General features: G+C 40.1%; 1 protein-coding gene across 7 annotated transcripts in view; it reads left to right on the forward strand.

Moving 5' to 3' along the window:
* Nucleotides 1-15839, forward strand: part of dennd4a (DENN/MADD domain containing 4A) — a 63864-nt gene that overhangs the window by 27127 nt on the left and 20898 nt on the right. For all 7 annotated transcript variants that reach the window (XM_039773534.1, XM_039773537.1, XM_039773536.1 and 4 more), the window contains 5 exons: nucleotides 1635-1751; nucleotides 2870-3022; nucleotides 9898-10862; nucleotides 12978-13185; nucleotides 14918-15024. In XM_039773534.1, the coding sequence (XP_039629468.1) occupies nucleotides 1635-1751; nucleotides 2870-3022; nucleotides 9898-10862; nucleotides 12978-13185; nucleotides 14918-15024 (1550 nt within the window). The remainder of the gene's footprint in view (nucleotides 1-1634; nucleotides 1752-2869; nucleotides 3023-9897; nucleotides 10863-12977; nucleotides 13186-14917; nucleotides 15025-15839) is intronic.

Raw genomic sequence — 15839 nt, forward strand, 5'->3', positions numbered from 1 at the left:
ACAATCTGTCACTCATTGCTTTACCTTCTTCACTTCCTTAACCTCTGACTCAGCTATCTGTTTGTTTGTCTGCTCTGTGGTTTGTCTCTTTCATGTTAGAGTCCATGGGTTTTAGCTTCCTTATAAGGCAAACTTACCTGAGCCCATCAGGCCAACTGCAAGTCCTTTTAACATTAATCTTGTTGTTTTTTTCCATTGTTCAACATTTGCATCTCATTTCATTTGGTTTAGTTGTAAACGTTCAACTGTGAAATTTGACTGCAAAAAATCTAGAAATCCAGACATAGTAGCTTTCATATTTTCTGGGATCAGTAACTTTAGGGAAAAAAGAATATTACGATGTTAGAGAAATGTATGTTAATAGCAGATTATGACCATTAACATTTGGTAGGTGAAGAATTGGACCTTATTTTTGAAGAGGAATAAAAAGCCATTCGAATTGATATGAAAGGACTGTAGTGCTAGACTAAAAACTTAAATGAAATGTGAACCTGGGCTTTTTAATATTGGTGTATGTGAATCTGTATTCTTATGGCGCTTTTCCACTGCATAGTACGGCACAGCACGGTTCAGTACAGCTCACCTTGGTTCGGCTCGGTTTGCGTTTCGACTGCAGTTTAGTACCGCTTTAGAGTGGGCAGGATTATTCACATGTCGTTATATGGCGCTTTTCCACTGCATTTTTTAACTTTTCCCTACACTGTTTGTAAGTCCGATGGTAGCCATGTGCGCCCAAGAGCTTAGCGACTTCCTGAAAAACTTTTTCATTTTGCGTCGCCCATCCAGCTCTCGCTGGATCCGCTCCTCGGCTACCAACGAGGAACGTCTGTACTTCCTCAATAGACCACGAAACAGCCATTTTTGGTTAAAACAAAATGGTGCGTCCAAACCTTCGCTGGCTGTGCTAAAAATCCAGCGGGTCTGTTGTGTCTCGTGTCGCAAGTTCAGTGACGCAGTAATGACGATTTTCTACGGCCAATCAGTGACCAGCAGAGTTTACACGTCACGTTTTCGTAACGGTTTGGCGCTTGGAACCTCGGCTGAGGTGGTACTAAAAAAAGGACCAGGTACTGTTCCCAGTGGAAAACCCCCCAAAAGTGAGCTGAACTGAACCGTGTTGTGCCGTACTATGCAGTGGAAAAGCGCCTTTTATAGTCCAAGCTAATAATTTAAGTTGTGCAGAATGACTATAGATGAATATGAAACCATGCTTTGAAACCTGAAGTGATAATGATGCTGAACCTACTGACCTTATACAATCATGAAACAAGCCCTGCAACTTTAAGAGGACCTTGAAGCTGCAACCTGTTATATAAAGAATCCATATAGCTGAAATAGAAGAATATAAGGGGCCATGGAGTAAGACCCAGTATCTTCAGAGAAGCTAGGAACTAGACTTAGCTTTTTCAGGCAGCAAAGTGTCTTCACCTGTGGCTGTTGAAAAGAGCCGACATGAAAGCACCACAGAGTTGGGCTCAACAATCTTTTGAGAAAAAAAAAAAATCTGCAGACCTGGCTCCAGATAGCTGTAGGACCAGGCTCTGTGATTTTAAGGCATCATGAAGTTCATTCATGCCAAATGACTGCTAAATCAGCCTGTTGTAATGATGCTTTATTTTGCTTGTGGTTTGCAGGAGGACTGTCAGACCTTGGCTACAACTCCCTGTCCAAAGAAGAGGTGAGGCAAAATGATGTATTGGTCCAGGATAGACAAGTTAAGGAGGAAAAGAAAGACAGTGACTCCAGCTCATGTAAGTACCACTCCTTTCTTAGAATAAGTGCTAACTATGTGAATATCTACTCCAGTTACAGTATGTTGCATTTTTCAGTATTTCCATTGAAAGTAAATGTCATGGTGTTTAAAGTAACAGTGATCTGAGCATCTTGTGGAGTATTTACATATTTGCTCATATGTTATTTTCAACATAGGTGGTCCACTTCTAAATGCACCCCACATATGTCATATTTGAAGCAAAGTATTACTTAGTGGTACTATCTAGCACATGGGTAGCCAACTCCTATCGTGGAGAGCCACAATGGCTACAGTTTCATTCAGTTTTCTTTATAAGTGACTAGTTTTTGCTACTAATTAACTTCATGTAATTTATTTGCTATTTAAGACCCAAGTTCTTTAAATAAGGGCTGAGCAACGTCAGTCCTTGAGGGCTGCAGTGGCTTCAAGTTTTTGTTCCAAGCCAAATGCTTCATAAGAAATCATTCATTGCTGATGAAGCACTTATTGTTCAAGTGACATTTTTCTGCTTCATTTTAGTTGCCTCACTTGGTAAGGTTTTGATCCCGTAATTGGTTATTTTAGTCTTAAACAGCTGTATTCAATGTTTTAACTGTTCCTTATTAGCAATAAGATACAAATGACAAAGGAACCAGCAGTTTTCCATTCAGCTTCTCTGCCATTTCCACCCATGTGTATACATCATTCAATATTTGGTTTAATTAAGTACTTAGAAGGAAACCGAAGAGAAAGTGAAGAACTGAAAATTATTAATCTGTTTTAGGCATCAGGTAACTTGGATGATACATGTATCCTTTGGAAAGGAAAAAAATCTATGATTTAAGATTGAACTGACATGGTAGAGTTAAAACACTACAAGACATGAAATTAAATAAAGTCTACTACAGGTGAGGATTGGCTTCTGATTAAGCAACTGGGTCGGAACAAAAACATGCAGCCACTGCAGCTCTCCAGGATCAGAGTTGGCCGCCCCAGTCTAGCAGGACACTAGTGCCTTTCACATGAATGAATCCTGCTGATGTACTTCTTTTGACGTACTTGAACTTTGTATTAAGGTTGTGTTTCTGTAAATTGAAAAGGTAGAAGACAAACAATATTCTTCTTTATGTCTTTCAGTATCAGACAGTGAAAGTGCAAAGGACATCAGTGAGGGGCTAATCCAGTTGGACTTCCATGAAGTGGATTGTACTGAAAGACCAGCTGGTGGTATTGTTAGAGGGAGCTGTAAACCTGAGGCTGCTACCACCGAGCTGACACATGCTGGCACTGGTTAGTCCTGTCCTTATTTCTTCATGATTAGAAAGCAGAGCAGGGATTGAGATATGCTGCAAAGGATTAGGGCAAGGGGGCAAATACTTCAGGAGATTACCGCATGACTGTGTGTTTCTCATCATTCTTTACTAACAGCAGGAAGGCAACACTGAAAGTGTCTCATATTCACCACATAAACACAGCCAGAGAAGAGAGGCAACAAATGAATATCTTGCAAACATCTAGTTTGATAGAAATTATCTGCAGGCAAAATTCATTCCTTATTGTCTTGTGATGTGACTGTGATCAGCTTCGGGGTGTTCTTAAAAGGTCTGACTCAATATCTTCCAGTGGTTTGAAAGTTGCCTGTATGACTTCAGGTAATGCAATGCAAGAACTCTTATCTCCTCCACCTGTGCAGATAGTGATAGTGTGGTGTTTTTGATTTCACAGTTAACTAAAAAACAAAAAAAAGATTTTAAATAATATGCATAAGTATGTATCCAACCTTGTATACACCTTCTTGTTATTAATAGTAACATTGATTGCTATATATAAATTATGTCAAATAAAAAAGTTAGTAGTACAGCAGTTGTGTGCTACTAAATGCAAAACACAAGCCAACAATATATTTAAAAGCTGATGATAGATGGGAGGCCTCCACACTCCACACTATGTCCAAGTGGGCAAAACTAAAATGACAGTTTTATTATCAAAATAAGCACTATGGGAGAATGAACACACAGAGAGCATAAAGTTCCAAATAAACAAAAACAAAGCAACAATTCCTACCATTCCTTTGGATCTATGTCTACAAGCCACTCTATCAGGTGGGATCGCCAATCCAAAGCACCCCCTTTCTAAACTCTCACGGTCTCTCTACAGCCAGGGATCTTTCCCTCACCAGTTGTGCTTTTGTCCAAACCTCTTCTCCCGTCTTCACACTATGTGATCTCATCGCTGTAAGATGGTTTCAAACCCCATCCAGTGGTCAATTTTGATTAAACCCAACAGTTACTTTTTCATTTGAGGACCAGCACTCATTTTGTTACGGATAAACAATGTAGAATTGCCTGTAATGGGCCGAGGCAGTTCGAAAGGCACCACTGAGCCTTTTGTTCACTGAAGGTCCAAATCTCTTAGGTAACTTCTAAGATACTTTTCTCAAAGAGATAATAAGGTCTTGTTTCCATCTTCAAAAGAGCAACATTTTCTTGTTTCGCTTGGCTTGGGACTATGTGCTGCAACATCTCATCCAGAGGTTGTTCTGACCTACTACCAACCCCTTTTGTGGACTTTTTCCTCTGTTCCATTAAAGTATTAGGCATCTCTGACACTTGCTGGGTTATCTGCTCTCTGTCCTGGAAGAACATGTCATATTTGTACCTGGGTTGCATCTCTCACTTGTGCCTGCCCTCTACTTACTGCCATTCTGGGATTCAAAACACACATACGGTGTGCGCCACTTCATTGTGGCTTCTGTACTCCAGCAGAAACTATCCTATTGCTAGCAAGGCTTTCACTCTGGAGGCTGACTACAATAAAATATTGCCGTTATTCATAGTGGAACATTTTTATTGATGCTATTCAAATTAGGAAGTGTAAGTAGGTTGTAGTAATTGTATAGCTGTCACTTTACTTTTTCCCTTCAAACCCTTTCTACCCAGGCTGCACTTGAACTGCTTTAGCTAGATATTGTGCAGATTACTATACCTACTCGTACAGGTCATTCATCAAGGTGTACCATACAGAATATAAGAAAGAAGTAACTGCTTTACACTGCCTTCCGTGCTCTCCTCTGATATGAGCAGTGACTTAATTACAGAAAATTTTGCATTCAATCTAATCAACATACTTTCAATATTTCTAAATGAAATACTTTATCTCCTTAAATACTAAGCAAACATCACATAATTTTTAAAAAGTATGTAGATGTCTACCTTGTACAGTATGCCATTTGCTAATAAGTCCAAATGTGAGCACCACTTAAACCTGTATAATCATTCAAACGGTATTTTGTTTCAGTACAGAAATGATTAACAATGACTGTGGTTGTTGCTGCAACTTTAATAATCTTCATTGACTGTCCAAAGTGTTCAGTAACTACCACAGTTTCTGAAAAATTATATTTTGACTTCTGAACATTCAAGAAGATGCACATACTTGTGCTGAAATCACATACATTTGCTGTCAACATCTCCCAAACCTCCCAGTTGTTGGAATAAAGACAATAATGGTGTTAATATGCATAAAGTATATGTGTTCTTTAGTTGAGGTCATGTATACAATAGACAAAAAAATCGGTAATTATTGACCCATGTGTTTGCAAAAGTAATACACGTTAAAAATAACCTCCACTATTTTAGAAGCATAATGAATTAGGCCTTGCTCATAAAGGTTAATGATAATAATAATTAATTACATTTATATAGCCATTTTCTTATTACCCAAAGCACTTTACACAGACAGAGGGAAACCACTTCTTCTTCTCCTCCCTCCTTCTTCTTCTGGGTTTTTATGGCGTTTGGCAGACCTACGGAAAAGGTGCATTACTGTCACCTACTAATTTTTTTATTAAGGCTTTTAATTCCCCTTCATGCAGTGGCACTGTTATGTTTATACTTTCAATAAAATGTGACTACTTAGCCAAGTTACCAGCTATCTCATTTCCCATCAATGTGCAGTACCCATCTGGATGATGCCATAGCAGCCATTATTGCACATGTACGCTCACCACACATTAGCTGTTAGGTGGTGAAGGGATGAGAGAGATAGCCAGTTAGAGACAGGGAATGATTAGTGTCTTGCAATGTGCCATTATCAAAACAAACCTCAGACAACCTGATAAAGAGTATTACAAATGCTTGTCTGACTCAAAAGTTTTAGAACATATTGTATTAAAAGATTTCAGAATTTATCATTTTGTTCTAGACAGTTTACAGAGTTTGGGAGTTTGCCCAACCAGTCTACATGTATTTTGTGGACTTGGAAAAGGCGTTTGACCGTGTCCCTCGGGGAATCCTGTGGGGGGTGCTCTGGGAGTATGGGGTACCGGACCCCCTGATAAGGGCTGTTAACTCCCTGTACAACCGGTGTCATAGCTTGGTCCGCATTGCCGGCAGTAAGTCGAGCCCGTTTCCAGTGAGAGTTGGACTCCGCCAGGGCTGCCCTTTGTCACCGATTCTGTTCATAACTTTTATGGACAGAATTTCTAGGCGCAGCCAGGGTGTTGAAGGGGTCCGGTTTGGTGGACTCAGGATTGTGTCGCTGCTTTTTGCAGATGATCTTGTCCTGTTTGCTTCATCAGGCCATGATCTTCAGCTCTCTCTGGATCAGTTTGCAGCTGAGTGTGAAGCGGCTGGGATGAGAATCAGCACCTCCAAATCCGAGACCATGGTCCTCAGCTGGAAAAGGGTGGAGTGCCCTCTCAGGGTTGGGGGAGAGATCCTGCCCCAAGTGGAGGAGTTCAAGTATCTCGGGGTCTTGTTCACGAGTGAGGGAAGAATGGACCGTGAGATTGACAGGTGGATCGGTGCGGCATCCGCAGTGATGTGGGCTCTGCAACGGTCTGTCGTGGTGAAAAAGGAGCTGAGCCGTAAGGCAAAGCTCTCAATTTACCAGTCGATCTACGCTCCTACCCTCACCTATGGTCATGAGCTATGGGTAGTGACCGAAAGAACGAGATCGCGAATACAAGCGGCTGAAATGAGTTTCTTCCGCAGGGTGTTTGGGCTTTCCCTTAAAGATAGGGTGAGAAGCTCAGTCATCCGGGAGGGGCTCAGAGTAGAGCCGCTTCTCCTCCGCATCGAGAGGAGTCAGATGAGGTGGCTCGGGCATCTGATCAGGACCTGGACGCCTCCCTGGTGAGGTGTTCCGGGCACGTCCAACCGGAAGGAGGCCCCGGGGAAGACTCAGGACACTCTGGAGGGACTATGTCTCCCGGCTGGCCTGGGAACACCTTGGGATTCTCCCGGAAGAACTGGAAGAAGTGGCCGGGGAGAGGCAAGTCTGGGCCTCTCTGCTTAAGCTGCTGCCCCCGCGACCCGACCGGATAAGCGGAAGAGGATGGATGGATGGATGGACAGTTTACAGATGAAGAATATAAAAGACCATGGACTATACCTATATATGCATTTTCTTTATAAATATATCAGTTGCAAATAATAAACTTTATGCAAGACGTCTAAAAGAGCATAAACATGTTATGGATCCCATCCCATCTTCCTCCAACTGATCGATCATGTTCATATTTCAGTAATACAGTGTAAGATAAATAGTGGTATCGTTGAGAGAACAACTAGGGGAAGACTTTTGCTGTAATGAAACACACTATGACTGTAAGTATATATGGTGTTCTGAGCCTGAAAATGAAAGTGTACTGTATATAAATTGAAAAAAAACAAACATTGTTGCTCACTAAGTCCCATCCATTTTTTTCAAAGACATATGCCCAGGACATAAAATTAATGTTTGTAGCCAAAATAAAAATATCACTAAAATAACCTCAACGCTACTTTCAAAAACGATGATATTAATTAGATGGCTTGGGGGGTTGCTTTTCAGCTGGTCTAGACTTCTCATCATTGTAGGAAATAGTCTCGAACTTGGTGATGCTGAGGGACCAGTTTTAAGCTCAGCTTTAGACAGGCAGTGTGGTGAAGTTGTTAAGGCTTTGGACTTCAAACCATGAGGTTGTGGGTTCAAATCTGTCTACTGAAACTGTGTGACCATAAGCAAGTCACTTCACCTGCCAAAGAAATGTAACCAGTTGTATTACAGTATGGAAAGTTGTGAAATTTAAATCTAATAATATCTACATGATATTTGATGGCCGGCAGTGAGGCATAGTGGTAAAGGCTTTGGACTTCAACTCCTGAGGGTATGGGTTCAAATTCCTCTAATGGCACTGTGTGACCCTGAGCAAGTCACTTTACCTGCCTGTGCTCCAATTGAAAAAAAAATAAATAAATGTAACCAGTTTAATCTCATATGTTTTAAGTCACCATGGGTGAAGTTGTCTGCCAAATAATAAAGATCAGAGGGCCCATTAGGTGGCCGATCAACAGAAAATGTTTGGTTGTTTTTAAAGTTGTTTGTTCAAATAAAAAAATCACTTTTGTATTTACATCAATTCCTTCGAAGAATACATTATATTTTTAGATAATATCCCTTTTCTTTACAAAAATAAAAGGAGTTCATGGTAAAAATGTAACATTTTAAAAATTCCAGTAGGGATTCACTAGCTTTCCTATGGTCCAAGAAACAAAAACAGCACAGGCTGGAAAGTTAAGTAAATGGCAGCATCGATCAAACAGTTGTCAATGCTTGTGACAAAACACGTAATCTTAGAGATGGCAAACTTATTTTGAGTGCTGCCATAGGCTTTGAAAAGCTAAAGTTCATCTGTATGAGTTCATCCAATTTCTAAAAAGAATTAATCTACTGTAGCAGTAGAGGTTCTGATCCACCTCTTGAACCCTCAGGTACCACTCCAAACACCAAGTAAAAGTCCAATACTCTTTTATTTTCTTATAATACAGTGCACCAAGCACCTTCCCCTCTACACTATTCATACAATAAATTACTCAACAATCACACAATCCTCCTCTCCCAGATACTTAGCTACCCTTCCTCCCAGCTCAGCTCTCTGTCTGGGCTTTCCCAGAGTCCTTTATACTCCCTGACCCGGAGGTGTTCCGGCCCAACAGTCCACAAGTCCTTATTCCTTCTGGGTCAGGGTAAATAGTCCTTGTCTTCACCCCGGAAGCACGTCATTTCTTCCTGTCACGGGATTATGACGCACTTCCGGGTTATAGGGCATATATGAGTCCACGGGCCTCCTGACAGCGAATCCCAGTGGTCCCCAAGATATCCAGCAGGGCTGTGCATAAAAACTACAAAGTCCATGAGGCCCTGCTGGAATTCGGGGCCCATCCATGCTATCGGGAGAACTCCTCCTGGCGGCCTGGGGGTGAGGGTCGGAATATGAACCCAGCCATCCACCACACTACACTGAGGTGAATTTATAGTATGCAAATGCATGTATTATTATGTATAATTACCAGGTTCTTAGAACAATAAAACTGTTAACGATAACATCTGGAGCAAATCAATGCCATTTTTATTTCAAATAATAAAATTGGGAAACCTAGTGTTTGTAGCCAAACATATATAAATGAAACCACCAGATGGCACTGTCTTCTAGCAGCATCTGATATTACCTCATTCACCACCATGATTACATCTTGCCTGAAGAAGGGGTCTGAGTTGCCTCGAAAGCTTGCATATTTTAATCTTTTTAGTTAGCCAATAAAAGGTGTCATTTTGCTTGGTTTTTCTTTACATTCATATTGGCTAACACGGTACAACACCCTAGTACCTCATTCACCACTAAAGCAAGATTAGTCCAGACATGGCCTGCTAGTTAATCATTAAGGAGTTGCTTTATCTAGCCAGTGATTATCAAATTTTCCGTGTGCTTTTGACCTCTCCATTCTTCTTAAACGGTAAGTTCATTATTAGTTGGCACCGATACCTTGCAGAGCCCATTTTTAAACTGCAAGAAGAGGCACGTTTTTAAAAAAATTATACAATATGCTTTACTTACTTACCTTTACTGTGGCAAGTTAATACATACCATGATTGTAAAAATTTAAAATCCACTTTAAAAGTTCCTAATTTTTAAGCTGCATCCATTCCTTTGAGAACAGTAAGAAATGAGTTTGCTCTGCATGTGGGGAAAAAAAAAAGTCCACTGCGTTAGAATTGTTTCTGGAGAGACTGATAGAGCTAATTGATTGAAAATTCTTGGGTGGCTGTTGACCACACACAAATCTTCACGGTCATCAGTGATCAATAACTGAGTTGGCTGAATTACTTTTTTCTGTTTTCAGGTTGCATCTCAAGTCTTCACTTCACTACCTCCTTAGATGATATTGGACTTGTGGAAAGCAGCTGCCTGAGGAGGAGACACCGGAGTGCTGTGGAACCCAGTAACAACAAGGACAGTGATGGCTGGGTGCTACAAAGTCGGCAACTCAGCAGTAGCGCTGCCATCCTAGCTTCAGACTTAGATTTAAACACTGTGGGGGATGGTATCCATGTTCAGCCCAAAGCTCCACAAAGACCAAGGACCCTCGAGATTGGCAACTGCACACATGGAACTCTACCTTGCAGCAGAAATGGAATGGAGAAAGATTCAAGCGATGAAGAAACTTCCTCTGAGGCTGACAAGGTTGACTCGCCAGCCATTTTTGACTTGGAGGACCTGGACAATGAGCCAGAGAAGCCTGGTGCTGTGTTGCTTTCAAGTAAAACTCTTCCACGGGCTCCCGGGTTTGTGAAACGGACTGGCATAGAAGTGGGCTTTGACCCCCTTTCCTTATTTGCTGCTGAAACAGAGCAGCAGAGGATGGAAGAAGAAGAAGTGAGCAGCCTTTCAACTCCATCTGCACGTCGAGAACTAGCAGAGGAGATTGAGATGTACATGAATAATATGAGTAGTCCACTGAACAGTCGTGCACCCAGCATAGACTTGCAAAAGGCCCGGGATGAGGAGGTGGGCAGTATCAAGAATGGAGTCCGTAGGTGCAGCCTCCCACCAAGCTCTCCTAGTGCCACAGGTTTAGAAAACAAACATAGAGATCGACTGTGGTCAACGCCTTCTCCACTCCATGACCCACCTTTAGGGCCACTAGCTGCTGTTTCCCTGGAGTCTCCCTCTTCCTTAATGCTGGATACTTTGCTTACTCCCACTTTTGACGTCTTAAAGAGCAGCATGCTTTCAGCCGGGAAGGAGGTAGCAGAAAAGGCTAGCAAGTGGTACTCTAAATTAACCACTTATGCTTCCCCGTCCAAAGTAAGTGCCCAAACCAACCTTTTGTGCAATAGCTGATGGTAGAAAATGCCCCTATTTCTCATTTTCAGTGCTTTTTTGAGACATGTAATGATTGTTGCAATGTGACCTAGAAAGTGGACCAGGGATGACAGCCAAACAAGGCGTTGGTAGCAGCCTGGTGTTCCTCTTTTAATAACATAAATTTAAAAGACAGCTGACAAATGGTTCAAAGCAAAAAAAAGCAAATGCTCAGTCTGGAGCTCCTTCTGTCTCGAGAGTCAGTTTGACATCTGACATCAATTTCTGGGAGTGGGCCTGCTTTATAGCTCTGGAACTGGAAGGGGTGGGGTTATACATCATCTTTGGGTGTCTTTCCCTGGATGTGGATGAGGATGTCGAAGATATTTTTAGTGTCAGTGACCCCTCTCATCCTGTGGTGGAACTGCTTACCTCACCAGAGCCAGGAAGGTGGTCCCCAGGCACATATGCATGACATTGCATAATTATAATAATAGTAATAACTCTTTACAGTTATATTGTGCTTTGCTCGCTACTCAAAATGCTTTACGTAGTGAGTGGGGAGCCATTTCAACCACCACTAATGTGCAGCATTCACCTGGATGATGCAATGGCCGTCATTTTTGCACCTGTACGCTCACCACACATTAACTGTTAGGTTGTGAAGGAATGAGAGATAGTTAGACAATTAGAGACGGGCGATGATTCGGAGGCCAGAATTACTAGGCCATGGTGTGCAATTTAGCCAGGACATCTGGATACACCCATCTTTTTACAAAAGATGCCCAGGGATCTTTTGTGACCACAGTGAATCAGGACCTTAATTTTATGTCTCATCTGAAGGGTGGCACCATTTTTACAGGACAGTGTTCCCATCACTGATTTGGGATCCACATTCAGACCGCAGAGTAAATGCCCCCTGCTGACCTCACCAACCCCTCTACCAGCAGCAACCCAAGCTTCTCCTGGTTGGTCTCTCATCCAAGTACTAGCCAGGGTTGAAATTACTTATCTTCAGGTGGATGTTCTCTTCCAAAGTGCAGGTGGTATGACTGCTTTATATGGACAATCTGAATTGTTATCAGTTTAAATATTTGTAATAGCACTTCAGATTTGTAAATTACTTTCGGAAATGGTTTTAACAATATTGAATACCATTTGTGCCAAAATGAAATAAATAAAAATGGTAATTCTGAAATAATAAACAAAAGAAAAAGTGCAGCCAAGAAACAATTTAACAAAACATGGCACTGACACAAGTACATTTGCATGTGGGGTTTTGAGAATCATACATTATGATAACAACGATAATAATACATAATCTGAGAATAATACATTAATAATAAAAATGTCACAAAGCAATCCATTGCCAGGAGGTTGGGCTATACTTTATAACAGGAGGTTTTATACAGAAGTATGGCATGTTGTTGGAAAAAACAAGTTCCATACTTTTTAATGAGAATTGTAGTGTCAGTAAACTGATCAATGGTATATATATATATATATATATATATATATATATATATATATATATATATATATATATATATATATATATATATATATATATATATATACTAAAACTGTTGAACATACTTATGTATAATATACATAAAACAACTTCTATATTCCCATTCGTTCCTATGCCAGAACAATACATGTTTTGTGCTATCACGTTATCCTCACCATTCTGACCTACAGTATATATTTATTTTTGAAAGAACAGTTTAATTCTTCATCCTTACCCATGGATTTGGTAAAGTTACATTCTTCATATGCAAACTGTTAAGATACTAAGTGTGGTACAAAGCAGTTTACAGAATAACAAGGGACCTTGAGGAGGAGATTTAAAAAAGTGAATCTTTTGTTACACTGTATAGATTTTAGCCAGACATCAGGTAAATACATGACATGAAATAATTCTCTACAGTACAACACTAGCTGCACTCTAGCTGTCCATTGCTTGTATTGCCCGAGTTATGTAAATGGTGTCAGATTGCTGTATGCGACACAAGACAGCTGCATGAGGTGTCATAGAAGTTAATCACTTCAAATCACCTCAGCTTTAAGATGTTCAACTTGACTAAGATCATTTAGCACCTGCTACTTTGTTTACAGGACCCAAACTATGAATGGACAAATGTGTCAAATGCTGCCATTCTCGGTACAGAGCCTTCTTCAGTGTTGCATGGCAAGCCCTTAAATGAGAATGAAGACCTTATAAAATCCACAGGCTGTGAAGCTGATAAGGTGGCTCAGAATAGACCTGACATAGAGAACTCAGAATTCCAGGGCAGCACTTCCAAGGCTGCATATCATCATTCTGGTAAGGAGGTGGGCTATACTATGTTCACTTGGGCTGTTCTATCCTTGCACTCATTACTGTAAAGTGATAGGAGTTCCCATCCTGTTATGTATGACGGTTTACAGTCTGTTGTTATACATGAAAGCCTAGCATTAGTGTTGAACTTAGGAATGTCATAGCATCTGTTGTTTCTTTTGACTCTTCCAGGGTCCATCATTCCCTTTTCACTGCTAGTTTTTTTTTTTGTTACGCTATACGCGGTGGTTCACATTTCTAACAACTTCTGCATTACAGTTTCTTCACTATTTTCCATTGTAATTGTAATGCCCCATTCTTTTGTTTCTTCATAACTTTGACCTGTCACTACTGCCTCACTATGCAATACCCTTAACCTATTTATTATTTTGACTTGTAGCCTCCTAAGCCTTATGTTTACCCCTGGAAAAACAAGTCAAAAAGATTAACTTTTTATCAACATGAAGAAGTGTTATTATGTTTAACAGAACCATGTTAATGTTATGTTAATACCATATTAAAATATATATAATGGGAAAACGGTATGTCTAGTGTCCATTGCGGTACTGATGTACTGTAGATTTAATACGTCTTTTGTGTGGGATTTTTGAAACTGTCACTAATGCACAACCCAGCTTCGCAATAGGGACAGTAGAAGTGTGTATGTTTCTCTTTGCATTTTACGTATATTTTTCTGTTGCTTGCGCATAAGAGGGTAGAATGTCAGTGCCTGCTCTGCACAATAGATGCTGCCCATTGAGTTATCATAGGTTACCACAACACATGGCTTAGAGATTTCCACATTTCCTCACCCCAAACATTGACAGCTACTATATTGTGAACCATACTTAGGAGGCTGACATCTTTGTTGTCCTTTCATTTGATTGCAATCATTTTGCCTTTTTGCCATGCTGAAGCTTCAAACAACCAAATTCATCAGGCATATCACTGCAGTTCGGTTGTACAGTGCCATTTACATCCATTTAATTATTTCTGTCAATGTCTGATGGTCAGTTCACATTGTCATCACTATCATTTGATTCAACTAATGGTTCAGTATTGGTTAATTCTAAAACTGGCTGTACAGCTTTTCATTTACATGCTATTGTATGTTCTAGTTGAAGTTTCCACCCCACTCAAGAATATTGATGAGTTACCATAGAGTGGCAAAACATATAAAAATGTTCATCATATTTTGCAGCAAGATGTATTTTATCCATTAGATGGCACTGTCCCAAGCATTGTTTGGGCTTATTGCTGTACATCGGATCATAACAACCTAACCTGAGAGACACTTGGGGTTAACCATTTCTACATAGAATTCAAAGTGCAAGAGACGCTCTGGATTAACGCCAAGGAGTTTAATGGTTGTTCTTCATCATTTTTACTGTACATGTCCCATATCTCACTTCATTTGTAAACCTGTTCAAGAAGTGCCATGTAGAGTGTTGTGTTCCTGTCATGGCTTTTTAGTCCGGGCTTATATGGTGGCAAACAGTATCAGCCAGTCGTTTAACTAAAGTTTATACCTCAGGGTTGATTTTTAAACTGGAAAATAAGAACTCAGACTAATAGTGCCATTTTAAAGCAACCAAGAAATAGTCTTGAATTTAAGAGACTGATTAAACTAAAGCCTGCATCTACTGTAGCTCTCCATACTCTGATTTCAGAAGCTGTTCTGTGACTCCCAGTGCCAAGTTATACATTTTGTGACCTGAAATATGCTTCATTTGTACAGTTTTTGGACCACATGGAGGATCGAGTTTTCCTCTTCCTGAGAAGTCTGAACTGGCATCATCACACTGCACCAGTAACACCAGCATCTTTCAGAACTATGCGATGGAGGTGAGTATTTTCTGAGAATCTGCCCGGGTCCTGACATATTCACCAAATATTGCCTTCGAAAATTGATTCCCCAAAATGTTACTTATATTCTTGCTATGAGAATTATCTGTGTGCAGGAAAAATATTTGATTTTTACACTGTGTTATTTAGATTTTTATTGTGTTAAATTTTTTGTGTGTGAATCTCAAAGCACATACTGTGTAAGTCTGTAGTGAACTGAACTACAGAAACTCCATTCAGCACTTTTTAAGCCAAGAAATGTAAACCCATGCAAAGTTATGCATGTCTAAAATGAATGCATAAGTAGTGTTAGTTTTGCTACTACTGGTATTTCTTGATGACACTTCCACCAGATCTTAGGTGGCACAATTTAAAGTGCTCTGTATACACAGGGCTAATTATGAAGATGCAGAATAGTTTTGTCAACAGTGCAGTTTTTATGTGAGCCAGGATGTATTGATAAGGAATTTATCAGCTGGGTGAAAAAAATGTAATAATGTAGTTTGTATGAACTGAACTACTCCAACTGCGCCAAAGCCACAATCAATGGCCAGGTCTTTTCCCCCCGTAACCGTTAGATAGACAACAAAACACCAAGAAAAAAACAACAGCAATAAATAAAATAAACATAATTAATGATTTGTCCTGAATTAGATAAAAAAATGATAAATTGGAAACACATTGCTTTCGTTTTTTTAAGTATGAGTAAGCTAAAATGTTCATCAAAATTAAACTCATGACAGGAAACTGTTTACTGTTTCTGTAAGAAAATTAAAGTGTAAAAAGTTCATTTCACAAAGCACCAAAGAGTATGA

The sequence above is a fragment of the Polypterus senegalus genome, chromosome 12 (genome assembly GCF_016835505.1).
Source record: "Polypterus senegalus isolate Bchr_013 chromosome 12, ASM1683550v1, whole genome shotgun sequence".
In the NCBI taxonomy this organism is placed as follows: domain Eukaryota; kingdom Metazoa; phylum Chordata; class Cladistia; order Polypteriformes; family Polypteridae; genus Polypterus; species Polypterus senegalus.